Source organism: Augochlora pura, chromosome 11 (assembly GCF_028453695.1).
Source record: "Augochlora pura isolate Apur16 chromosome 11, APUR_v2.2.1, whole genome shotgun sequence".
Lineage (NCBI taxonomy): Eukaryota > Metazoa > Arthropoda > Insecta > Hymenoptera > Halictidae > Augochlora > Augochlora pura.
In genome coordinates, this window is record NC_135782.1 from 1,608,216 (window position 1) to 1,632,174 (window position 23,959).

General features: G+C 37.6%; 5 protein-coding genes across 8 annotated transcripts; 3 read left to right on the forward strand and 2 right to left on the reverse strand.

Annotated features, from left to right (window-relative positions):
• Nucleotides 1-10: 10 nt before the first annotated feature.
• On the reverse strand, nucleotides 11-7,520 carry Mcr (macroglobulin complement-related). The gene is made up of 6 exons (XM_078195136.1): nucleotides 7,327-7,520; nucleotides 6,983-7,155; nucleotides 2,788-6,820; nucleotides 2,521-2,714; nucleotides 2,170-2,450; nucleotides 11-2,096 (listed from the first exon to the last, which is right to left on the reverse strand). The coding sequence occupies exons 2-6, from the start codon at nucleotides 7,150-7,152 to the stop codon at nucleotides 1,894-1,896; spliced, it is 4,881 nt and encodes a 1,626-aa protein (XP_078051262.1). The 5' UTR covers nucleotides 7,153-7,155; nucleotides 7,327-7,520; the 3' UTR covers nucleotides 11-1,893.
• Nucleotides 7,521-8,217: 697 nt separating this feature from the next.
• LOC144477137 (uncharacterized) lies at nucleotides 8,218-9,456 on the forward strand. Its single transcript, XM_078194626.1, has 3 exons — nucleotides 8,218-8,235; nucleotides 8,295-9,356; nucleotides 9,447-9,456. Exons 1-2 carry the CDS (start codon nucleotides 8,218-8,220, stop codon nucleotides 9,276-9,278), a joined length of 1,002 nt encoding a protein of 333 aa, XP_078050752.1. The 3' UTR covers nucleotides 9,279-9,356; nucleotides 9,447-9,456.
• LOC144476720 (nucleolar pre-ribosomal-associated protein 1) lies at nucleotides 9,448-17,374 on the forward strand. 4 transcript variants are annotated; one of them, XM_078193873.1, is made up of 16 exons: nucleotides 9,448-9,569; nucleotides 9,650-9,875; nucleotides 9,934-10,122; nucleotides 10,501-10,783; nucleotides 10,859-11,453; nucleotides 11,525-11,818; nucleotides 11,891-12,181; nucleotides 12,262-12,582; nucleotides 12,666-12,984; nucleotides 13,065-14,249; nucleotides 14,325-15,164; nucleotides 15,235-15,359; nucleotides 15,444-15,653; nucleotides 15,731-15,951; nucleotides 16,019-16,415; nucleotides 16,506-17,374. In XM_078193873.1, the coding sequence occupies exons 2-16, from the start codon at nucleotides 9,743-9,745 to the stop codon at nucleotides 17,040-17,042; spliced, it is 5,940 nt and encodes a 1,979-aa protein (XP_078049999.1). In that variant the 5' UTR covers nucleotides 9,448-9,569; nucleotides 9,650-9,742; the 3' UTR covers nucleotides 17,043-17,374. The 4 variants fall into 4 exon arrangements, with proteins under 4 accessions (XP_078049999.1, XP_078049998.1, XP_078050000.1 ...); XM_078193872.1 differs by having other exon boundaries at nucleotides 15,232-15,359; nucleotides 16,506-17,372; XM_078193874.1 differs by having other exon boundaries at nucleotides 9,650-9,848; nucleotides 15,232-15,359; nucleotides 16,506-17,371.
• A 123-nt stretch (nucleotides 17,375-17,497) lies between these two features.
• LOC144476721 (uncharacterized) lies at nucleotides 17,498-20,115 on the forward strand. Its single transcript, XM_078193876.1, has 5 exons — nucleotides 17,498-18,479; nucleotides 18,550-18,699; nucleotides 18,763-18,927; nucleotides 18,994-19,443; nucleotides 19,586-20,115. The coding sequence occupies exons 1-5, from the start codon at nucleotides 17,526-17,528 to the stop codon at nucleotides 19,973-19,975; spliced, it is 2,109 nt and encodes a 702-aa protein (XP_078050002.1). The 5' UTR covers nucleotides 17,498-17,525; the 3' UTR covers nucleotides 19,976-20,115.
• Nucleotides 20,116-20,185: 70 nt separating this feature from the next.
• On the reverse strand, nucleotides 20,186-23,874 carry Fbxl4 (F box and leucine-rich-repeat gene 4). The gene is made up of 7 exons (XM_078193877.1): nucleotides 22,975-23,874; nucleotides 22,517-22,610; nucleotides 21,934-22,390; nucleotides 21,602-21,857; nucleotides 21,157-21,517; nucleotides 20,730-21,057; nucleotides 20,186-20,654 (listed from the first exon to the last, which is right to left on the reverse strand). Exons 1-7 carry the CDS (start codon nucleotides 23,170-23,172, stop codon nucleotides 20,318-20,320), a joined length of 2,031 nt encoding a protein of 676 aa, XP_078050003.1. The 5' UTR covers nucleotides 23,173-23,874; the 3' UTR covers nucleotides 20,186-20,317.
• Between the last annotated feature and the right edge of the window lie 85 nt (nucleotides 23,875-23,959).

The following is a 23,959-nucleotide window of genomic DNA, read 5'->3' on the forward strand; positions in this document are numbered from 1 at the left end:
ACCAGACGGATAGAATGTTCTCTCTTTTATTATTTATTCGTATAAAGGTTATAAAACTTAAAAATATATTTAACACACGTTAAATGCTGTTCTCTCTTGGCTAGCTTAAATATATTTTCGGACGGATTGCGCAAACGAGGAACAGCTCTTTACGATGGATAAGTTCATGAATATTTTGAACATGCACATAAGTATATTGCTTTTGAATAAAAATTGATTCATAATCGATATTACGAATCGCTTAATTAAGAAAGTATAAGTCGTTGCTATGCGCATTCGCGGATAGATAAATTATTAGTAAACGATACTTTTTCTATCGTAAAGCGGACTTCTCCATGGACGGTATTATTAGTGTTACGTGTACCGTGATATGTACCAATGTACAACGCTTTATTTCTTTTATTTAATTCTTTTTTGTATGATCCTATTCTATGGCATTTTTACCAAACTAAATATTAGAATAGCATTGAAAGCTTAAGTTACTTTGCGATCACGATCATTGGTACAATTATGAAGATCTGCAGCGATGCATTCTTTTCAAACTTCTTTATCTTTGTAACAATGAAATCGTTTAATTGAGACTACAATACATTAATGTACGCTATCTTTGTTGCCAACTCAAATATCGAATCATGTGCAGATTTTCAAAATATCGGTCACGTAACACCCGGTAAGTTGTCTAAAAACTATTATTATAGTAAGTGCTAAAATACTAAAAATAGATCTTTGATGTTCGAACAGGCAAAAATAACTACTATACAAAAGAATACATTTGTTGCCTCTGTAGAGACAAAGAACGAACGCCTCGTGACGAGGATAAACGTGGTAAAATATTAATGTTCAATGTTTCCACTAACCTACTATTTACAATTTCCCGACAAACAGCAACTTTTCTTTATCGGAATGTGTCTTTGTATTTATAAATGTTGATCGTGTTCGAGGAGCGTAGCGAAGGTACGACTTGTACAGTTGTTAATGGACGGATGATTAACATTTGAACGTACCTTACGAATATAAAGAAATGGCAACCGATTGTTTCAGAAGGAAAAGTTGCATGAAAATGTGTAAAATATTAATAAGCCTTTACTTACGGTCAAGAGCAATAATTTTTGTTGAAAATTAAATTTCTTCATCCAACAAGAATTACTGCCGAAGACTCAATGTTTTGCTCGATTTAAAATCTTTAAAATACAAAACTGTCGACGTTCTTTAAAATTCGATTAACGCGGATTACTATAAAATTGATTCTCTGAATTCGAATGACAATTTGTTACTGCTAAGAACAGTTTTAAGAGTTCCCTCATTTTTTTTTATGTGTCAGGCTTACAGCGAGAAATCTCGGTCTCGACTACGATTCATTTGTACTTGAGATTCTTTGCCTCCTGGAACACATTGCTCTAACTACACAACCGGTTCTCGATCGTAAAACGGTAAAAACATTTGAATAAATCCATATCCATTGACTAACAACGTTAAATTACAATAAAATATCGAATATTTCCGATAAATAGTGTATAAAAAATATCAGTTTTAGATCCCCGTAGGCTAAGAGATTCTACATTTGTGCGCTAAATATAAACGTTTCCGATATACCTAATAACAAATAGAAAATGGACGATACAGAAGTATTTCCTTTTCGCGGTTAGACCGATAGTAAAATCTTTTAAGCATTTACGATAGTTGGAACCTCAAGAACCACTAACGCGTGTATCTGAATTTGAAGCAGACACCGATTCCAACTTTGCACCAAAGTACTTTACTCACGTTTGCTCTTTGCTTTTTATAGATTTGCGGGCGGCGTTATGGAATCGAAAGTAAAAAATAAAAAAAAGAAACATGGCATGTTGATAACGAGTAAAATGCAAGGAATGCTTCTCTGTAGGAATTTCGTAGCTAGCCCACGCTAAACTCCTGTGTTCGAAAGTATCTCGTTAATACTGCTACGAAAGATATTACCAATAGGAGACCTGTTGGGGTAACTAACAATGCGGCAGTGTTATAAATAGGGCAATAAGGACACTGAGAACTACCGCAGACTTCGCAAATGTTCAACGTGTACGTCGGTAGAGCGTCAAATATCGTTTCGTTGAATCGTTCTGAAATTGGAAAAATTAGATTAACCCTATTGCGCCGTAAGCAATTGACAAATGAACCGTCGGAGACACATACCTGGTGCATAGTAATCGTAAACTCTGATGGGGAGAAACCGCGACATGTTCGCAACCGGGAACCATCTTTCTATGGTGAAGTTTACGCACGTCTCCTCTTGATCCAGATAATCGAAGTAGAAAAGAATTTTCTTCTCTTGGAATCTGGCTCTCTGAAGGTTTCTCACCTGTTTCGAGAGTATATACCTGTCCAAGGTTTGCTGTTGGATTATGTAACCCGTCGGTATGGCTACATCCAGTACTGCCATTCCAGAGCGCGATGATTCATTCGTGTTTATCCACCTGCGATGGAGCCGCCAATTAGCAACAGGGTCGAAATTAACAAACCAACGCCTTGAAAGTAACAGTTTACCTCTGACAGCTGAGATACGATATATGAGACTGATTTCTGCCATGGAAGTTGGCTCTGGTGACTAAGTCGAACGACTTGATCGGTGGCTGGGTTTGGAATTTCGCGATGTCAACGTTGTACTGCACGGACATTTGTAAGATAGCGTAGCCAGCGCCCTTTGCTTCTACTTTCACAGTTCCCCATGCTTCTGGTATCTAATGGAACAGAAAATAAAATAAATAGTCTATTTCAGAAATCCTCTAACTATACACGGATCAAATACGTTACCTCTATCGTCTGCAGTTTCGCCAAGTTATGGTCGTTCACGAACAATGTTTTCGTTTGTCCAGAGAGAGCCGTGGCCTCCACGGTAACCGTGAGCGAACTGACATCCCTGATTCTCGTCCTAACTGTGTAATCCATCAGAGCTTTCATAGCCCACGCTGTGTCTTGCGTAGAAGCCCAACCGCCGTCCGTTAATCTCTGGGAATTCAACCACATCACAATAGGCTCTATCATATTTTCTTGCCTCGCAACGTGTACCAAAAGAGCGTACGCCGTGGTTTCAATGTTCTCGGAGTCGTACGCATATGGTAGACGCGGGAGAGTGAATGGCTTCTGGTTTTCCAATTTATATGGCGGCAGTGGTACATGCTCTCTGCCCCAGTATGTCAATCCTCCTTCTCTCCGAGCATGTCTAGATAAAATACTGTAAGCCTGTCCCGCAGTGGAAGCTTTGGCCAAGAGTAAAGCGTACGCCACTATGGCTATTTCGTAAGGCTTTCCACGCTCCTCCAGGAGCTTCAAGTTTCTTTCCAACCATTTCACTGCATTGGCCGCGCTGACCGCCACTTGAGTACCTAAGCCCTCTGGCAGATCCTTAACGCTTTGCAGCGTAATAAGAACGTGAGCTGTTAGAGTGATGTTTCTGTGTACTATTATATCGCCATCGATATTCAGGGAGCTATTCATTTTCCTGTCTGCCAGCCACGCAATTTCGTAGAACGATCCCTCGTACGTTTGATGCCTCAACAGCCAAGACACCGCCTGTGCCACGACTTCGGGGTCTATGTACAAATAATTCTCCCACTCGTAGAATCGAGCTTCTTGCAGAACGCGGGCGCAATACGCTGTCAGCCACACGCTCGGCGACGACTGATTCCAATCGCTTCGGAACAGGCTGAACGATCCATCGGGGTTCATGAACGAGAGCTGTCGTTGATAGCCGATGTTCATGTAGTAAAAGCTCTCCTTCTCCTGTGTTCTGTTACGCTGATTGATCAGCCGCATGTACAACGTTGTGTACAAGTTGGCCGCGAAACTGAACATGTTCTGCTCGGCGCAGTCCATGGGAAGATTCATGAGACTGGTGGCGTTCACCGGCATCGTTGGGAATATTGGACCAACGACGTCTCCGACGACGCTGATGACTGCTTTGTTCGAACCGAACACATAGTACCGATTCTCATCGTATGGAATAATTGGAGTCTCGGTAATGTTAACGTGCATGTACTGGAACACGTTGGCACGGTTGCTGAGATCGAGCAACATGGACTGATGGCGATACTGTGGAACACCGTCGGCTTCTACGTGCAAAATGCGTGTGACAGAGTCCCTGCCAATTACAGTTGTGGCGTAAACGTGTATCTTGATGTCGCCGAGCCTGACGGGTACAATAGGCAAGTAGACGATCGAAGCGTCCTGCGCCGGAATCCAAACAAAGAACTGATGCTCGCCGAAGGATGTGCGAGGCTTGTAAGACTGCACAATGCCATTGTCTTCTACGTGAACGAATTTATAATCTCTTGAGTCGGCCAGAACTATCACGGCCTCTATGTTGTGCCGCAAGTAATTGAACACAGATACCCGAATGCCGATCTGTTCCCCTTGCTTACTGTGAGAAGGCATTTCCACGTTGATGTAAAACGGTAGAACGCCTATGTAATCAATGGCCTTTGGTAGCATACCGAAGCCCTTGCTCGGTGACATGCCAAACGCTGTGATCATCCAATGAACCGGCCACTTCGGTACATCTATGTTAAAGATGTATCTACCGTGGGGGCCAATGTTAATGTCTTTCCACAACCATACGTTCTCGTATAGTCTCTGCATCCTGTTGTACCGCCATTTTCTGAAGTGAGCTATGTCAGTTATGTTCCTGTACTCGCAAGCAGATTCATCCGTGCCATCGTCGCAATCGAACACCCCGTCGCATGCCTTCTCCAATCTGTAACATCTTCCGTTCAGACATTCTGCATATCCTTGAGTCTCGTTGCAGTTGTCAGGACGACGAAACACGAACGCATCCGTGAAGACTATCAATCCTACGAATTCGAATGTTCTGTTAACATCTATACCGAACGTTGAAGACGGATAATAGACAACTTCGTCCGGATCGCCATCGTGGTACAACCAAATGTGACCGTGAGTGCCATTGGTCTGCTCGTCGAAATGCGCCATTTTTGTAATGACGGTAGCATAGGACAGCTCATTGCCGGCTTGCATAGTGAAGAAAGATCGATCCACACCTGACAGGGCAACGTAAGCACCTGGTTCTCCGTAAATGGCGACTTCGACGTTCTCGCCGGTTCTGGCTTTCTTATCGTTGATGAAGATAGTGAAATTATTGCGGGAGATACCGTTCACTGGGAACGTCAGAGAATCTGCTACCACGGTAGCATACTGGCCAATGTGATACACCACTATAGTTGCGACGGGAGCCATTTCCGGGCTGAGCGGAACGGCGAACGTTTTTATGTTATGCTGCATCGTGTCCTGACCGGTTACAAGAATCGTACCCTTCGCCATGATTAGGTAGTTGAAGGTATCGATGTAGAAGTTTGTCTGAACGTGAAAGACCATGTACTCTCCAACCTTGGGCTTCTCGGTGGACGTGGAGATTTTGATGTGCTGCTGATTCGGGGATTCGTGCGCCAACAACAGTAACTCGGCTTGAGTACGAAATCCTTCGCCGTCGGTGAAGTAAGCGTAAACCTTCATGGAAGAGATGTCGCTCAATATCTGTTGAGCTTGTTCCACGTTATGCTCGAGCCCGAGCTGTTTTCTCAGATCGATTTTAGTCGACCAGATCCCTTCGTTCTCCGGCGACGGTTTCAAATACTGAGTTTCCATGGTTCTACGGCCGCCCGTTCTCATCTCGATGTCCGCGCGAATTTCCATTACCGAATTCAACAGCTGCGATTTTCTTAGCGCCGAATTGTCGTGGAAAGACGCGACCACGTTCAATGGGAACGGCATCGACGGCTTGAACACCTGCGGCGTGCCGCCCATGAATCGGACTTTTGTGGTAGAATTGAAAATACGTGCCGTGGAATATCCCGTGATTATCTCCTCCAAAAATCTTTCACCGACAGTCGCGGTGACTGTAACTTCCACGCCGCTCGAGGAAGGCACAAAAGTTAAGAGTTCAGACATGGGATACCGAAAGTGAAACGTTCCGTTAAAAAATCTCAGAACCGGTACTTTCTCGTTGTAGTAAGTCGATACTTTTAACCATGACGGATAGTACTCGTCGAAGAAGAAATATCTTTCGGTAATTTCATTGCCAGATTCCATGTGTAATCTGTCCAACGATTTGAACGTTGCTTTTAAAGTCAAATTTCCTCTTACCGGCGCACCGCTCGTGTAATTAGCTTGGACTGTGCCGTACATGTAAGGATCATTGTCGAAGAAGAACGCCGGCATCGTGACGTTAACTTCAAAACGTGTCTGGTAATACTCTTCGACCTGGAAGGTCTTCTCTTCCACTTGGCTTTGCGCGATCACCTGTATAATCCATTCTCCGAAAACAGGCTGATCAGACAGCTGATACGACAGGGACACCGTACCCAAATTGCTTTGCCTGCTCAGCCATCTTCTCATTATCCTTCTATTCGGATCCAACATGTACACATCGATCGGATTGTCGAATGCTTTCAGCTCTGTATTTATGGGTATGGTTCTGAATCTTATCGTTTGTCCCTGCATGTACAAAGGCTTATCCAGCTGAATGAAGATTGTCATCGATCTCTGAGAAAACGTCAGCCTAGATTCGTTTAAAAATGCTTGGCCACCCGTTAAGCTATTATACGTTCCTTCTATTCTCAAGTTATACTCTCCCCCGATAGAAGTCGGTGGCATTCTCATCATCAAAGTCTCCGGAATGCCTTCTTTCACTTCTTGGTGATCCGCCGCGATCTCAACTCCGTTTCTTTGAATAGACGAGCGTACCACCATCGGCAGTGGGCTATGTAACACATTCACGTCCACCTTGTAGATCTGTCCGGGTCTGACCATTCGCGAGGCGACTATAAAATATGAGCTGTAAACAAGAATTAATATCGCATCGTTATATTAACCCGGGCACGTTTACCGTAATTACCTTAAAAACAGAAACGAAACCAATAATTTATGCAGGTCGCATACAGACGATAGGAACAAATGAGTCATCTAATTAACTCGGTTAATTGTTAAGTGTACTCACGCCTCTTTTATTATAATACTGTCTATAGAATTTCCAGAATTCCGTGATCCGAATCCAGTTGGGTCTCTCTCGTCGAAACGATTCCAAGGTATGCGCGTCGACTCGTTCGGCTCCTGCGAGAACTGACCGTTCCCGCAAGCGAGGGTTAACAACAAAACGAAGATCCGCATTTTCTACAACACGGAACAATTAGGTAATCGAGACGGTGTTCAACGAGCGCCGAGAAAGGCGGCCGACGCTTCCCGCGGAACGGCGTCGAGAGGGAAATCGTTTTCCCCGTTTAATTGTGAATGAAATCAACGGTCAACGCCCAAAATACGCGTTCACCGACTTGAATTTCTCACCTGTCCTCGGGGAGCTTGTTTATTCCTTTTCCCTCGATCAAATCTTCATGTCACAGTTGAACGCTCTCGACGCAGATGACGTGCATTTATGGAAAAACTGTATTTGTTAGGCCCTTCGGATGCACCGCGAAACAAATTTCATGATTAAAAGGAGTGGTCGCCTCGTACACGCTCCACTGTATTTGGCTCGGCTCGACACGAAAAGTGACTTACACGCGCGCGAAAGGGAACGAGGGAACGCTGTGCTAACGACATCTTTGGACGCCGCTTGTACGTGTACCGCGATCTCGTTGCGGACGGCGACACCAGTCACGCGCTGCGGCAGACATGAATCGATCATTTCTTTTAAGTTATATAACAATATTATATTAATTATATTATCAATTATTAAATATATAATAATATTTCAATTTCAAATATCAAATACTTATGATTAAACTATAGCTGTTGGGAGGAAATATTACAATTGATTAGTTTATTTATACGCAACCCCGTAGTACCATGAGAATAAAGACGGTACCTACAGTGCTTACTTATGGTACATTCTGATCACGTATGCAAAGCTTCCTTCCGTTTCTGTTGGCGCTGCTAGCAAAATAGTTGAATTACAAACGACGTGCATATAGTCGCAACAGCGGAATTATCGAAATAATAATCTACATTCAAGGAAATGAAACAAACAAAATTCTACAAAATGACATGAGCGAAGGTTAAGAGGAAAATTCGAACGTTTTACCTCGATCCGGACGATGATGCAAAATTCTAGTAACAATTTCGACAAGACTGCTTGATCCCGTACAACAATATGGATTGTTTTCTCTACAAAATTAACCGGTATATATATTTAAATTTTTTTTCTGCACGAACCTGCCAGGGGAATGAAGAGCAAAAATGACGGACGACCTACAAGTAAACGCGCGTACGAATTGCATCGATTGAGAGGATAAAACGTTGTTGTCAAATTTCAGAGAAAAATCTTAAGTGGAAAGTCTGCTCGGACTCGCAACAGGTGCAAAAGAAAAAGGCAACAATTATGGAAGCTGCGCCTCGCGAAACTTGTTATCAACGATTTAGAAAATTACGGTCCGTCGAACATACTTCACATGGACGCATTATCGGCCCTGATAGGAAAACCGATTCGGATTTGGCTGCCCGGCAATAGTTTGTACAAAATCGTAAACGGCGCGCGTAGGAACGAAGACGCGGCAACGATCGACGTCGAATACCATGATTTCGAATCTGCGAATGAACGAATTGGTCATTGGACCCTTGTGGGTAACAAAGAGCCCGCGGACATTAAGCCCGACTTGAATGGTTGTCTATTCAATGTGATCGCCGTGCAAACCGGCAACGATCCTCTCCGATTAAGAACCAACACCGTCGAATATTTTAAAAATAATGTAAACGCGTTGATCGATCGAATCAATGACACCATATCATCGTATGATAAGAAGGGAACGCGTTTGATGATCGGCGGCGCACGCTACCATGGTAAATCGCCGACCGCGGCCGGGATTATTTTGGATCAATCGCAGAATACGTATTGTCATTATTGTAATCAGAAGGGGCACCCTAGGGGACACGCGTCCGATAAAACCGCCTCCGGCCCTTTGGACAGCGTCGAGAATTATTCTCACACTGGTCGTAAATCGGGATTTCTAAGCAGATCAGACCAAAATCAAGTCGCGCATTACGCGTTGATCCATACGGACGCGAAAAAAGCCATGGATGATTTGAATAATAGGACGAACAGCCAGAGCGTTTCGATATCGGCGCGGGATTTACAAATGCTCGGTTGTGAATTGCCGAAAATGAAGGAGTGGATGGATGGCAGAGAAATCACCGGATTATTAAATATAAACAGCGTTCTGATCGTGCTGCGACACCATCAGGACAAGTTCGACGATCCCAATGCCGATGTGTTCGTGCACACTTTTTATCCGAGAGTGTAGCGACGGAGTAAAATACGTACATGCTAATCACACGACGAATACGCTATAAAAAGGACACGATGTAAATTCAAATACATGGTAAACAAAAAAATGGTATTCGAAAAATAGTTCAGCAATTTTTATCGTTGTCCTGATTATTTTTTCATTGCTCTTTTCTTTAATTGGTAGATTCAAAAGAGCGGCAATAAAACTATATAGTTGTTACAGTGGACGACGCGACACGTGCATGCACATGTATGTATGCGCGTGTGCATACATAGTAGAACGCACGTGGTCCCGAGTATAATATAGGTTATTTAAATGTTGATACTTGAATCAGATTTTAGGGCTGCGTTAAAAAGTTTTTAATTAAATCTTTTCTGTCGAGACAGGCGATAAATGTATTGAAAGTGTTCGTAGTAAGATTTTCAAGCTGTTTGCGAAGCGTACGTATTAATTTGTACATAGAAAAATTGTCGGTGATCATGAAACTTCATTCAGAGAACAACGAATTAGATAATAATCAAATAAGCATAAAGAAAAGAAGAAAACGAAAAGCTCCGGTAGAGGATGAGGGTAATTTTAATTCACGTAAGGAGTTTAACAACCCTATCAAAGGTTAATTTTTGTTTTGAAGACCATTTTAGGTGTATTGAATAAGACGTTTATTGTTTAGGTACCAGCCATACGGATGGTAATGTGAAAGAACAGAGCGAAAGTAACGATGTAAACGTAAAAACTAATTCACCGACGAAAGAATATGGAGCCGTTAAAAAGCGTAAAGAAAAGTGTGAGCCGGAAGCGCTTGAAGTATCTAAAAAATCTGAACAGAAGGCCAAACTTAAGGACTCGAAAACTATACAAAGTATTATGCTTTATTACGTAGGGTGGATAGGGTGATTGGAAAAGGTTTCAGAATATCGAGGATAGATAATACTTGTCTGATAGCAAAGAGAGAAAAAAAAGACATGTAAACAATTGTCTATAACCATGAATAAACAAGCTGTTAAGGTAATCTATTATTTCTATGTAATATTTAGTTTTTTTTTATGTAAACCAAGCGTTGACATTGTTTACAGTTTTGACTACTTATTACCACTTTTTTTAAACACTTCTTTACGAAGGCTTCTATCCTCTATTTGGCAAGTATTATTCCTCTTTAAAGTTCTAGACCTTCTTTAATTATTGTTCTGCAAAATAGATGAAACGATTATTATACACACAGCATTGAAATATTTTCTAGGCACAGAACATATTGATGATGATGAAGAAAATGTAGAAGATAACAAAGATATTAAGGTAGATGGAAAGTCCATGCGGGCTTCTTTTAATTCTATCAATGGTTTAGAGTGTCTACGACAGTTTGTCAAGTCTTGTAACGAGAATGAAGAAAGAGATATGGCTGCAGAATATTTAAATGCAGGCGGCAATATTCTCGAATTGTTAAGATTATTAGATAGCACGGATAAGAAAAGTATCGGTTCTGCCGCTATTGTCTTCTCTGCGATAAGAATAATATTGTTAAAGTATGTATAATTAAGCATTATATGAATGTTCATATTATAGTATAAATATGTATTAATTTCTGTACGCATTTTCAGAATCATGGCAGAGTATCCGCGATATCTGTCCAGCGCAGAAGGAGCATGTAGACACTTAATTAACTCTCATCTACCGTTAGTACATTCTATGCTTTCTCTTCAAAGCAATGCAAAGCAACGAAAAATTATCCTACAATTGTTGGCTGCAGTTGTCTCGTTAGGTCGTAGTCTGCCACGCGAGTTAATTGCTCATCTTAATTTACAGCCAGAACTTGTTAAATCTCTTGCAAGGCACACAAAGCCCACGGACAGCCAGAATATAAGAAATTGTTTCATCCATTTCATCCTTGCTTTCTTGATAGAAGGAAATGTATCGAGCATTAGAGCTCTATTGAACAAACACGGCCTACTTTCTAGTATATTCCCTGACATGATATATGATTCCAAAGAGATCGTTGCTTTGGTATTAACCACATTTAAGATTCACATTCTCCAAAATACGAAAATTAGTAAGACTACGAAGTTACATATATTCTCAACGTCGGCCATTCAGAACCTTGTGTGTCTCTATAATTGGAAAGGTCCAAATAATTGGCCAGGGAACAGAGCGCGTGGTCCTTTTATCGAAGATCCACAATATCTTGAAGAAAAGAAGGTATTTACTTTTTCTAATATCACGCGTTAATTAAACATGTATTCTATTAATGTACAGTGTTTTACTTTCAGACTATACACGAGATATTACACGATTTCTTAATTGTATTATTAACATCCCATCGATATGGAATTATATTCCATGATCATACGCTTGGTACGTCGCATACTAAACATAATCAGTTGGCTAATACAATACTTCACAGCTTAGATCGCCCTTGGGAACATGCGAAACCATCGGATTTGGTAATTCGGATAGTGACCGCGTGTCCAGATTTAATTAAATCACAGTTTACACTGTTGGAAGAACATCTTGAACCGAGAGTATCAACCAAATGGATTGCAGCAATGAAATTTGTGAGAGAGGTAATGATAACAAATGTGTAAAATTTATATGGTATTGAAACATGAAGATATTCATTTTGCTTATCATTACAGATAATAGTATCGTTAGATCCAGATGGTTGCTTTAAAATATGTTCTGTGGAATTAAATGCATCTCAGTTAGCTTCTGCAGTATTGTCGTTACTTCTATCAGGAACAGTACTAAAACACGCAATCACACCATCATTGACTCATTCAAGTATAGTAGTCAGACATGAAGCAGTACTTACGCTTACAACAATGTTTAATCAGATACAGAAGTTTTTGTCAGTTGCAAAAATAAATTACAATGAATGTACTGATTTTGATACTTTTAGAAGTTCTATGGTAGAATATATCATGAAGGTATTGTCTTTATTACACAAAAAGATAATATAATGCATAAAAATGGTTGATTCTATTATGGTTTTTTTTTTACATTTTAGAATGCACCCAATATGAATACGATATTAGATGTGTGGAATTCCGTATTTGAACCAAATGAAATTAAAAATGATACTGTGATCAAAGAATGCATTCCAGAACCAAGGAAAGATGAACACTTGTTAGCTATTTTAAACTTACTACACCTGTACAATGATATATGTCCGAAATTATTACATGCGTTACTGCATGTACCAGCTACTACATTTTTAGGTCCATTGAATGAACTACAGGATGTTGATGTTACTGAGCTTAACACAATACAAGTAAAAGCTATACAGTTTTTAATCATTCTGAATCCTGCTGAATTTTTACCGCAAAAAGTGAGTAAAACTTTAGATTTTTAATTAACTTTTATTCGATTTAACATCTGTTCATTCACATTTAAAACCTTTTGTCCGTTTAGAGAGTATTTAGCGATGCATTAACATTTCTACTGTCTCTATTGAATAATGAAAACTCCGTCGATATGTCAAGTATAAAATCAACGATAAAAATGTTACTGAACGTTACCGGTATGTTCGAAGGATGCAGCGATCATTTAGATATTTGGATCAATGGTTTCATAACGCTAGATGAAAAACAAGATGTAGTCGATTGGTTTGTTCGTCTTTTAAAAAAGGTTGCAAAGAATGTGGAGAGATATGTGGATGAAATTATAAAAACAGACGAAATTGTTAGCGAGGGGATCACTTACGCTGGACGATTAGAGGATACATTTAATGGTAAAGCTTATTTAAACAAAGCATTTGATTTACAATTTATAGTGAAGTTGTATACATTACCATATACGTCTATTTTTCAGAATTGTTGGACAAAGATGTGATTCATAAAAATTCAGAAAATAATATTTTACATATGCAACGCTTTACATCGATATCACCTTTGATGTGTTGCATGTTACATAAAATGGAGAAAAATGTAGATCCTGCAGTATTATCGTACGCTTCTTATGTATTAATTCATACATTACATTACCAAGCTATACCACAGAGTATAATATATTTGACAAGAAATATACAGGATCTACCAGTTCAAAAATATTTACAAAGTTGGTCGGAGGGCAATGAACCTGTCTATGTTGACGAAGTAATTCCGTCTCTGGATTTAATATGTAAATTGAATCGACTATTGTTAGATACTACTAACATACAGATAAACAAAGTATTTAGCGGTGACAATAGAGTTAGTTTTACATATGATAATGAAGCTATTACAATTGAACATTCTTTATCAGCATACGAAATCAGGTGTCTATTCAAGATGGCTGTATTTTATTTAACACAATTTGCTAAACGAGGACTTTTAACAACAATACAAATTAGTAAATATAAAATGCTTTTAATATCTTTGTTGCATCTTGCGAAAGAAAATCAGGAAGATTCTATGCTAGTGGAAGAATGTGCAAAATCTATTTTTGCTCATCCAATAATTTTGTATTATTTTTCACCACTATATCGAAGGAACAAAGACCTCACGACGAATATGATAACTTTGATAATACATGATATTTGTAAAGAAATGGTCCATTTGTGTGAGAAGGGTAATATAAGAACTCTAGTCTCTCAGTTTAGAAATAAATTACTTACGCAGTTACACAAAATGATTGATAATCATAAAGACGACGATAATATAAATGATATTGAAATAATAACAACATTGCTGATTTCATTGGAATTATCGCCGCAAGATATTGTACATTTATTGAAGAAACTCGTGAAGTTAGAATATTCTATGTTTATTTCAAAAGATGGCGTAAATTTATCAAAATACGGATATATAACTGCAAAACTCTTAGAGACTATTAGTATTAAAAAGATTAAATCCCAGCGTAATTCGTTGCTTGAGTTAGATGGGCAATTTGTGAAATCATTATGTTCGCATCTCCTCGTTTTGAAATCCAAAGAAATTATTAATATGGAATTGTGGGAATCTGCTTTGCTCGCATACATTTCGAAATTTCCATTTAATATTGCTGGAATCGATGCAGGTAATGCAAATTATTATAAAAATATACGTAGTTATCTTACATTATCACTACTTAATTTTTATGGTCTTTTTACAGATATCTTTTCGTCGTTATTATCAACGAAACATACGCATACAACTGTAAAACTTCTTTCATTTTTAATTAGTAAAAACTTAAAATTCATACCAATTTTCACAGAATACATGCTCAATTCTGAGAAAATTAAAGAGAATTGCATAGTGTTTCCAGTCCTGGAAAATAATTTAAATTTCAAATGGAATCAAGAATTTCTGCAAAAGTTAAAGATGCATTACGAGACCGAGATTACATCCTACATATGCAATCCCAAAGACGCACAAATTTGGATAGAGGAAAACGTGAATGCTGTTACCTACTTAATTAAAAATGCATTCGATCTTAAGAGTTGCAACGAAATATGTGATGCTATTTTACAAGCAGGAGACAAATTAGACATGGTATCAATTCATTATATACAGATTCTTGAAAGTGTGTTTAAGAAATGTTTAGCCATGGAAGCGGACAATGAAAAATATGCCGTGAACCTATTACAAGTTCTTCTTCATGTAACTACTTTGACGTTAAAGAAAGAATCGAAGAATACGACAAAATTACTTGTCCTTTGCGAAAAGCTGAGTGATATAATTAAAAGTTTACAAGACAAGAAGAAAAACTTGGTAGTTGAAACAATAAGTAACAATCATTCGTGGCCGCAATTCTCACGTTTTTCATTAAAATTGGGTTTTAAAGAATTGAAGAACAATAAACAATCGTTGCCAATATTAAAGACATTAAGTGCTTTATGCGATATTGCGTACGAAAACGATAGCAACAGTGAATACGCTAAAACCTTGTTCGAAATGACAGTTTCTCATTCTGAATTCCTGAACATCCTATTGGAATCATCGAATACAAAAAGTACGATCATATTTTCAGCGATATTAAAAAATGTAATCGTTAATACATTAATTTATTATGTTTTTAGAAGATCTGATAGAATTACTGTGGATTCTCATGCGGAAGAATAAAAGTGTTCTGGCATTGTCACACATACCCGTTTATTTGGCAGCATACAATGGTACTTTAAGCGAATCCGACCAATTCCTTTTACTTGTAAGATTATATATAATACATATTACATAAATTATTATTATAGAAAACTTTTGCAACATATTGCCATATATATATTAATTTTAGATTTTGCAATATTACGAAAATAATAACATCAATATCTACGAGTATCAGCCATACCTGTGGGGGAATGCAGCGGCAGTTCATTACAGTGTGAAGAGCGAAATACATATGAATTTATGGAAGCAGCCATCTACCACACAAGTCTTGAATTTGTTTGAAGAGGATGTAATTAATAACACTATAAAAAATTATCCTGTGAATAGAGCATTAAAGGTTTGTTTTTAAATTTTTTTTTCTTACAAATTTCATATAAATTTAGTAATACAATTTTAATCAAACCATTTTTTTAGGCTACTGAATTACATGAAGCAGAGGATACATATGATCCTGCATTTTATTTACCATTACTATGCCATTTGTTATCTGAAAATAATGTCGTGTCTTGTTTGAAAATAGCTCAAAGCGGTGCTTTGGCATTAGCATTTGTTGCTTGTAGCAGCAATCATTCCGATGCTCGTATGGCAGCATATACTATCATTGCTAGATATTACACTCACTTAGAAGCTTTAAGGTAATTCAAATTATGGCCATTCATTTTATTTAACTTAAGTGTAATTTAATCTTTCTTTTATTTATAGCTCTAAAACAAAATTATTACGAATGCGATTAATAGATGCGCTACGTTATGGAATTACTGTGCTAGAATCGAAGCTGGATAATGTGCGTTTAAATACTTTAGTATCCATATTTTTCGCGAGGACATCTTTAATTGCAACGCAACCGTTGCATCCTCTGTATTCGCGTCTGCAAACATTTCTGATGGCTAAACCTGCGCTAGATGTGCATTCAATACCAGAACTATTGCAACTGTTTCATAGTTCTGATATAGAATACAAGGCGCACAGACATTGGATTCTGGAAAATATTCGCGACGGTATGAGAACAGAAAGTGAATTGGATGTGGCGTTTAAATGTGTTCTGTTTAAAATGTTGCTAGATTTTTATACGTGTAATTTGGCAGATTCGCGTACAAAGGTAAGACTATACAAGTCCATATTGACTATAATATACTTTTAAATGTAGACGGTGTTACATCTATTATAAATATTGTAAAATTTGTTTTAGAAACTTATATTGGAAACTATTTGTGTTACACTGAAAATGACTAAAGCTTGCGTGCTTCTCATGAAAGGACATGGGCTACTTCCATGGTTATTAAATATTGCAATGAATTTGCGCGACAACGATGTTCAATCTGTCGAGCTTGTTATAAGAATAATCGACGCGCTTTTAAATACTATCCTAAAAATGAATGAGGATACGATTCAGTATAAATCGATGCTTCTAAATATTTTGTTGAATTTAAAGTCGCACTTATCTAAAGATATCAAGGTTACAGTATTCACGTTATACATTAATGCTTTACAAAAGTTATTCTTGTCCAAACAGATACAAATGATTGTTGCTAAAGAACACTTAATAGAAATTCTGGAATTTTCGAAGAAGCTTCTAGGCGATATGGATGAATGTGAAGATATATTAAATTTTGGTTGTGAATATGTAACTAAAATCAATTACCCCGAAAGTGATAATGAGATTGAAATTGCACATAATTGTGTAAGAACCATGGTATGGACATGGAGTAGTCACGAAATAAGATAGTAGATCCATACATTTTTATACAATTTGTAAATATTTAACAATACCGATTTACGAAACAATAAGACGAACGTATAAACACCGAAAGAGTCGTAGGACTCGATTAAAAAAGAAAAATCATGTTGGAAAACAATTCTCTGAACACAGAACAAATAAACATCATTTTTCCCATCATCTTTGTCGTTGTTTTTATAATTTTACTCTTACTTTACATTATAGGGGTCGCTAATCGACGATAGAAAAAAGTTTTTTAAACCATAACAAACCTGCTTGATCTCTCGATATTAGTATCAAAACAGATAATAACACGAATGATAGTCCTTCAGTACAATGTCAACTATACATATATTATAATAAGCGCAACGGTTCCTTACAGTAGTTTAAACGGAGACAGCGACAGTGAGGTGTAACGATAAGAATAGAATTCGTTTGTTTAGATTTAAAAATTCTTCGGACAAATAATGTTAAATATTTCACTCTAAAATCATGCCGAAACGTAAGAGTTATAAAGTATCTGGCCGGAAGCAGGACCACTGCAAATCCCAGGAAACATTGCTGCAAAGATCAAGTTCGTTCGATGCGATCCATAGCAATGGGAATAATAATGGTTTCTTCAGACAGAATGGTTCATCTGAGCGGCTATTAGGAGAACAGTCACCGGAATCTGTACTCTTTGAACCCGCTGAGTTGGAACTAACGTGCTACGATGAGCTGAGCCCAGAAATTGCACATAAGCGACGGCGGCGAAGATCCGACTCCTCGGACAAGTACGATGATCAATGTGGCGATCCATTCAAGAAAAAGGCAGACACGCCTACGAAAACCTGTTACTCTTTGGATAGAACTCTCACGTTAGACCAGGATATCAAAACGGACATGAACACATGCCGTTCTTTGCAAGATGCCAAGTCCTTTTCGAACTTCTTCCCTATTAATCAGTTTGAGGACGAAGCGAAGAGCATCGAGCATTATGAGAAATGGAGCAGCCTGGAGAGTCATGGCTCAAAGTCTGAGAAGACTTCACAGGACACCAGTGGCAACAGTTTCTTCGTTGCCAATTGGAGCGAGTGCGCCAAGATTCTTTCCAAGATAAAGCAACTGAACAGTTTCAAGATAAAAACAAATCAGGAACATTTTGGAAGCTTCCTATCAGGCCACACACAACCAATGACATCTCAGAGGAAACCTAGACGCATCACTAAGCGTGCTTTCGAAGAGATTGGCAAAGTAGATGACAAATCGAATACAATTAGGATTGGTTCTCCTACACCATGCAACGGTACACCGCCTCCTGCCAAAAGGTGTAGGACTACTTTGAAGTTTGATAATGAGAAAGAAACGGAAGAAGAACACAGAACGATTGACAGGTGTACACCAGAATCCCTCGCGGCTTCTATTCTAGAGTTGCCCGTTGTATCCGATTCTGACGGCGTGCACGACGTAAGACCTTAAAGTAGCGGTTACTCTTTAATCGTCACATTCTCACTGATGGAACTTATTTCGCTTTCAGCTAGAAGTAGGCACTGAGTTCTGTCGAAAATGTACCTGTCCTACTAAAAAACAGAGGTACCGATCATTTACGTTCACCAGTAAACATCTGCCTAAAACTATCGTATTTTGTACCTGGGTGATAAGGAAGTTAGCAGATGCCTTTAAAAGGGTGAGTAAACCTTTTAGCTTTCTATAAACTAGCAAAATGGTAATTTTTGAATAATCATTGCAGAAATATGAACGGTTCAAGCATATGATCTTCGTATCCTCTACAGAGGAAACTGCAAGGAAAGTTGAAGAGCTCAGTGAAGTGGTCACAGCGCTACGCTCCGAGAACGACCAAATGATTAATATGTTCTTGGAGAGGATTAATTATTTGACCGAAGAAGTTACTCGCGTAAGTACATAGCTTTATGTGTACACTCTATAGATCTTTAAAATGATTACGGCAATCTGATTGCAGACGCATACGACTAACGATGCTACATCACTTTCCCTGACCGCGGAGGTATGCAACATACGAGAGATCAGTAATAAATTGGCTAAAAACAATGAGATAATGATGGAAGAGTTGAAGTCATTGCAGAAAATATTAGAAGATAAAAAAGCAATGCCTCCAAAAATTTCACCGCTACAACCTCCACCGATGCCATCGCTTCTAATTCCACCTATGTCTACATGCCCTCCACCTCCGCCTCCGCCTCCTCCGCCACCGCCACCGCCACCACCTCCACCTCCGCCTCCACCAGGTCCATTATTTCAGTCACCGGTGATAGCAATCACGCCAACCACCCCGAAGAGAAGCGTTAGTACACCCTCGAGAACATGCTCGACACCGTTGCTTAGTAGACCAGCCATAACGGTCGAGGATCTATTGAAGGTGACCTTAAAAAAAGCACCACAAAATCCTAAGGTAAATTCCGAACAGTATTTTTTCACCAAGTTTCTAATGGTTTGTTCTATCATAAGAGAGTGTCGCAGTTTCGTCTAGTGGGATTTTTATCTGAAAACCATTTGGAATAATAACAGGTAAAGGAAAATGATTTGTATTTTAGGAAAATAGAAGGAATACCATACCTGGACCAAAAGGACCAATGGTCTCACTTGACATGTTACGTAGCGTAAAATTAAAATCTGTCAGGCGCAGAACAACCGACCAATTAAGATCTCCGAGAAGCTCTCGCAAGATTAAAGCACGCGCAGCGTCGAGCCTGAGCCTGTCCCCAATAATGACTGCAACGGACAATCCGTTGGGACGAATACTGAAACAAGTGGACTTTAACAAACGACCAAGGCGTTTGTTGACCACAACCAACTTTCGGGAGACTAATATCACAAAGGACAATCATTCGCTGAATGCGGACACGAGAAATATCAGCTCGCAGGCTTTAACGTTGGATGACTCAGTTTATACACAGCGTAGCAATGCCAAGAAAACGCCTTGATAGTTATGATTATTGTAAATTTGTTACGTTTCGATTAATATTTAATTTATATATGTACTAACCACTGAAAACATACAATTATAGCAATAGTATTTATTTTTGTTCCCTCGGGGATATAAATTTTTACAATTTGCACATATACTAACTTAACTTATTCTTATCTACATACTTATTTCTACCCCTTTTATACACTGCCCCCCTCCCTCCCTTCCCTAACTATCAAATTTTGCTTCCTAAAAATATTTGCATTTCTTCATTTGTCTCGTACTAAAATGTAATTCATTTAAATTGAGAAATCTAATATCATACAAATTTTATAAAATATTCTGGAATGTCTTTTTTTCATAACATGTCAGTGCCGATCACTTGAAAACTTCTTTTAATAGAAACACGTGGAAACAATTGACGCCACTCTTGTACTATAAAATCGTTAATTCCATCACAGAAGCTGAGATCGATCATTTCCAATTTCGGACAGAATAAAAGAAACTCGTAACATCTGTCAGGCGTAAGAGAACGTGCCCCTAACAAGTCCAATTGTTGCAATCGTTGACAAAGTAAAAGCGGTTCTAAGTCACGATCCGTTAATCCTCTGAGGGCCGCTAAGAATACTTTCTCTAAGTATGGACACGAAGATAATAGTGCTCGTAAAGAGTCACCAGGTGCACCCATACCACCACTATGAACATAAATAATCATTAGTATATCTTATACTAAATGTTCTAATTAAGAATATATTTTTTGTTTAACATACCACCATCCGAAATCAATTTCGCGAAGCTTGTTGCAATGAGATAAAGCTCTAACTCCGTGCGGTGTTAAGGTTTGTGCCTTCCAAAAATCTATGCTTTCTAAATGGGGACATGAACTTCCTAATTGAACTGCAACTTCATCAATATTTAAACGTTCATGCATTCCGGCTAAATTCAAATGTCGCATTCTAATATTATTTTTTAATATAGTACATAATGTGGCAGTTTCAATGTTCGTTCTATAAAGTTCCAAACGTTCCAGTAATTCCAAGTTTTCGAGCTTCGAAAAGCCTTCGTTCGTTACTCCGATACAGTTACGTAAACATAATTCTAAAATACATTGTACAATAAATAATCTTCGAATTGTGTTTTAATAATTTTTAGATTCTTTCAATTCTGGAGACAATCTAATACGATTCTTTTACTCACCTTTTAAATCTTTACAAACTTTTGAAATTTCGAGAATGACCGTGTCATTAACGAATTGACAACAATTTAATCTTAAATGTGTCAGAAGTGTTCCAGATGTATGAATAAAATGTATGAAATCTTGATATTTAATCATGTTATAATTTCCACACCAGGACAAATCTAATTGTTGTAGATATTTACATCTAGGCGCTAAATAATTCAGTGCTAATGCATCCAGACAATACCAGTAGGGTCTTAAATTGAGACTTGTATACAGCAAAGCATCCCTTGCAATATTATTAAAATGTTTATTTACTCTACATAAACAGCATAGAGATCTTAGATCTAAATTTTTTAAAATTTTCAGTACTGTCTCGTCCTGGTAAAAATTTGTTAGAAACAAGATAAGTATCGATTGTTGAATAACGGAAAAACATTAAATATAAATAATTAAAATACTTACTGGAAGTGCTGAAAAACTACCACAAGTTTGATATTCACAGTCATTTGGTGATACTGAAAACCTATCATTAGAAGGACTATCTTGTTCGAATAATGTATTCGACTTTGAAAACTGAATATCCCTGGTCAATTTGGGGAAATCTTCTTGCAAAAATTGTTGCAAACTATTGAATGCTTCCTCTAGAGGAGGAACAGATTGATAATGCTGACCTATTTTAGATACTATTTTACCCTTGGATATGTTATCCACAATTATACTGTAATAATTTATAAATAAATTATTAGAATCGAAGTATTATACAAATATTAATGTATGATATAATATTTACATACCTTTTAAATATCTTACAGTGTTTTGAAATAATTTCTTTCAAAACCGCTAAATCATAACTCGCCTTTAAATAATCTGGTGTCATGTTATAAGAATCATCACTACTTTGTTTAAAGTAACCCAACCGTTGTATGAAATCGTTTAAATTTTGATTATGTGAGTTATTGTTAGGAACCATGAAGTTAGATGTTCCAACAAGCGATACAGCATCTAATTCTGTATAATAATCTAATAAATTGTGATTAAATTCCAGTCTTATCATTTTCGTTTTAAAATTACATAGCTGTAAACGAGGGGAAAATATACGAGGCTTGTGAGGAACAACTTGAGGAACACCACTCCATAACTGAGTCCACTTCCCTTCAGAATTTTGTGCCCATACTCCAACTACACTTCCAGGATTATAAGTTTCATAAATTGAAACTCTAATCGGATATACTTCTTCATAAAATTCTAGATCTTGAGAAAACAAATATATATATATATTTCAATCTATATTTTGTAAATTATAAATATCAATGACATTAGTCTATTTAATCTGTCGTTTATGTATAACCAGGAAATAGAAAGATCTTTATGTAATACCTATGTAATCTTGGCTTACGACAGCTTCATTATTTTGTGGCATATAATCTATCAGTCTTGAAGGTGCTTTATTCCACCATGGTCCGTATGTTCTCTAGAATAAGAATCTTTGTAATGTATGTATTGTAGTATCGCTATTAACAAAATATATCACTCAAACTAACAATATGCATAAATATTTTTTTTTTCATGCATAGTCATATAGTAGTTGAAGCATGTTCTGTGGGCTTGTATTTCATTGATTACTATGAAATCAATTCAGGCAATAGAAAAAAATAATCTTTAATCTTTGCGATGTTTACATCCTCAGTCATTTCGATGAGAAGACAATTTATTAATTGACAAAATATGAATACATATTTATCAAGATGTAGGTTACAAGTTTTAATATTTATGTAGCTTAAACATATTATTACAACGTGGTTCAATATATACGTGGTATAATAAATATAACATACCATAACAAAAGCTTGTGGAAAGTCTCCATAATCTGGAAATTTACTAGGGTATCCAGCAATATTATAAGCCGTATAAGAAATACTGATATTACTTCCGTACTGAGAACTAAAATCACACACATCTTTCACATACTGTTCAATAAATGCAATAGCCCCTGCTGCTTTTCCACCTATAGGTACTATTTCAGCTTTTGACATGACTCTAGAGTTTATTAGTGTAGATTAATTACTTGCTCTCTTGATTATATCCAAAACGAAAATGTACGGTACACATAAAAAAAAAAACACTTCAGGATTACATATTTTCCATAATCGATCGTTTGAAAAATAACTTTTTGTATCTTTTACTTTCACTCCGGAACAAAAAATATTTGGTACATGACATACCTTCGATCAAAATTTTTTAGACATGCTAATGCTAATCACTTGTACATTGCCACTTTTTGTGTTACGGTAACATAAGGTGAGAACCAAAATTTTTTAGTATACGACTTCGAAATGTTGTGTTCCTTTAGAAAATTCGATTTCATGAAGTTCGTAATCTTTAACAGAAAGATAAAGATATAAAACAATGTTTTATCACAACAACAATGGCGACACATTTGGTCACGTGACGCGAAACCTTTATTAGTCAACGCTCTGTAGTCTACAATTGACTGTCTATGTACTCTACAGTTTAAATTTTAAATCGTGTATATCTTTCGGGCCGCGACTTGTTGAGCAATCGAGAATGAGGACACAAATTGCTTGGTTCTGATTGGTTGACGATCTCACTACTGAAACAGTGCTGTCCTCTCAGTCAAAGGACAAAGAGAGAAATGGTTAACGAAAGTCAGTCTGTACCACGAAATTTAAAAACTATAGGAGAGTATTTATAATTATTAATAGTTAAAAAATAGAAATCGATTTCCTATCTTCGATACTTGTAAACAAAATTATTCTCTGAACTATCTTCTATATGTTGTTGAACTTTTTGTACATGCAG

Coding starts and splice junctions, on each gene's coding strand:
- Mcr (XM_078195136.1), bottom strand. CDS start 7,152: ATGCGGATCTTCGTTTTGTTGTTAACCCTCGCTTGCGGGAACGGTCAG. Junction 2,451..2,520: donor TCGTATCTCAGCTGTCAGAG/GTAAACTGTTAC, acceptor GCTCCATCGCAG/GTGGATAAACACGAATGAAT. Junction 2,097..2,169: donor TTACGATTACTATGCACCAG/GTATGTGTCTCC, acceptor TTCCAATTTCAG/AACGATTCAACGAAACGATA.
- LOC144476720 (XM_078193872.1), top strand. CDS start 9,743: ATGAAACTTCATTCAGAGAACAACGAATTAGATAATAATCAAATAAGC. Junction 11,454..11,524: donor AATATCTTGAAGAAAAGAAG/GTATTTACTTTT, acceptor TTTTACTTTCAG/ACTATACACGAGATATTACA. Junction 12,182..12,261: donor TGGTAGAATATATCATGAAG/GTATTGTCTTTA, acceptor TTTACATTTTAG/AATGCACCCAATATGAATAC.
- LOC144476721 (XM_078193876.1), top strand. CDS start 17,526: ATGCCGAAACGTAAGAGTTATAAAGTATCTGGCCGGAAGCAGGACCAC. Junction 18,480..18,549: donor ATTCTGACGGCGTGCACGAC/GTAAGACCTTAA, acceptor TTTCGCTTTCAG/CTAGAAGTAGGCACTGAGTT. Junction 19,444..19,585: donor AAGCACCACAAAATCCTAAG/GTAAATTCCGAA, acceptor TTTGTATTTTAG/GAAAATAGAAGGAATACCAT.
- Fbxl4 (XM_078193877.1), bottom strand. CDS start 23,172: ATGTCAAAAGCTGAAATAGTACCTATAGGTGGAAAAGCAGCAGGGGCT. Junction 21,858..21,933: donor CACTGTAAGATATTTAAAAG/GTATGTAAATAT, acceptor AAATTATTACAG/TATAATTGTGGATAACATAT. Junction 21,058..21,156: donor AGTTTGTAAAGATTTAAAAG/GTGAGTAAAAGA, acceptor AATGTATTTTAG/AATTATGTTTACGTAACTGT.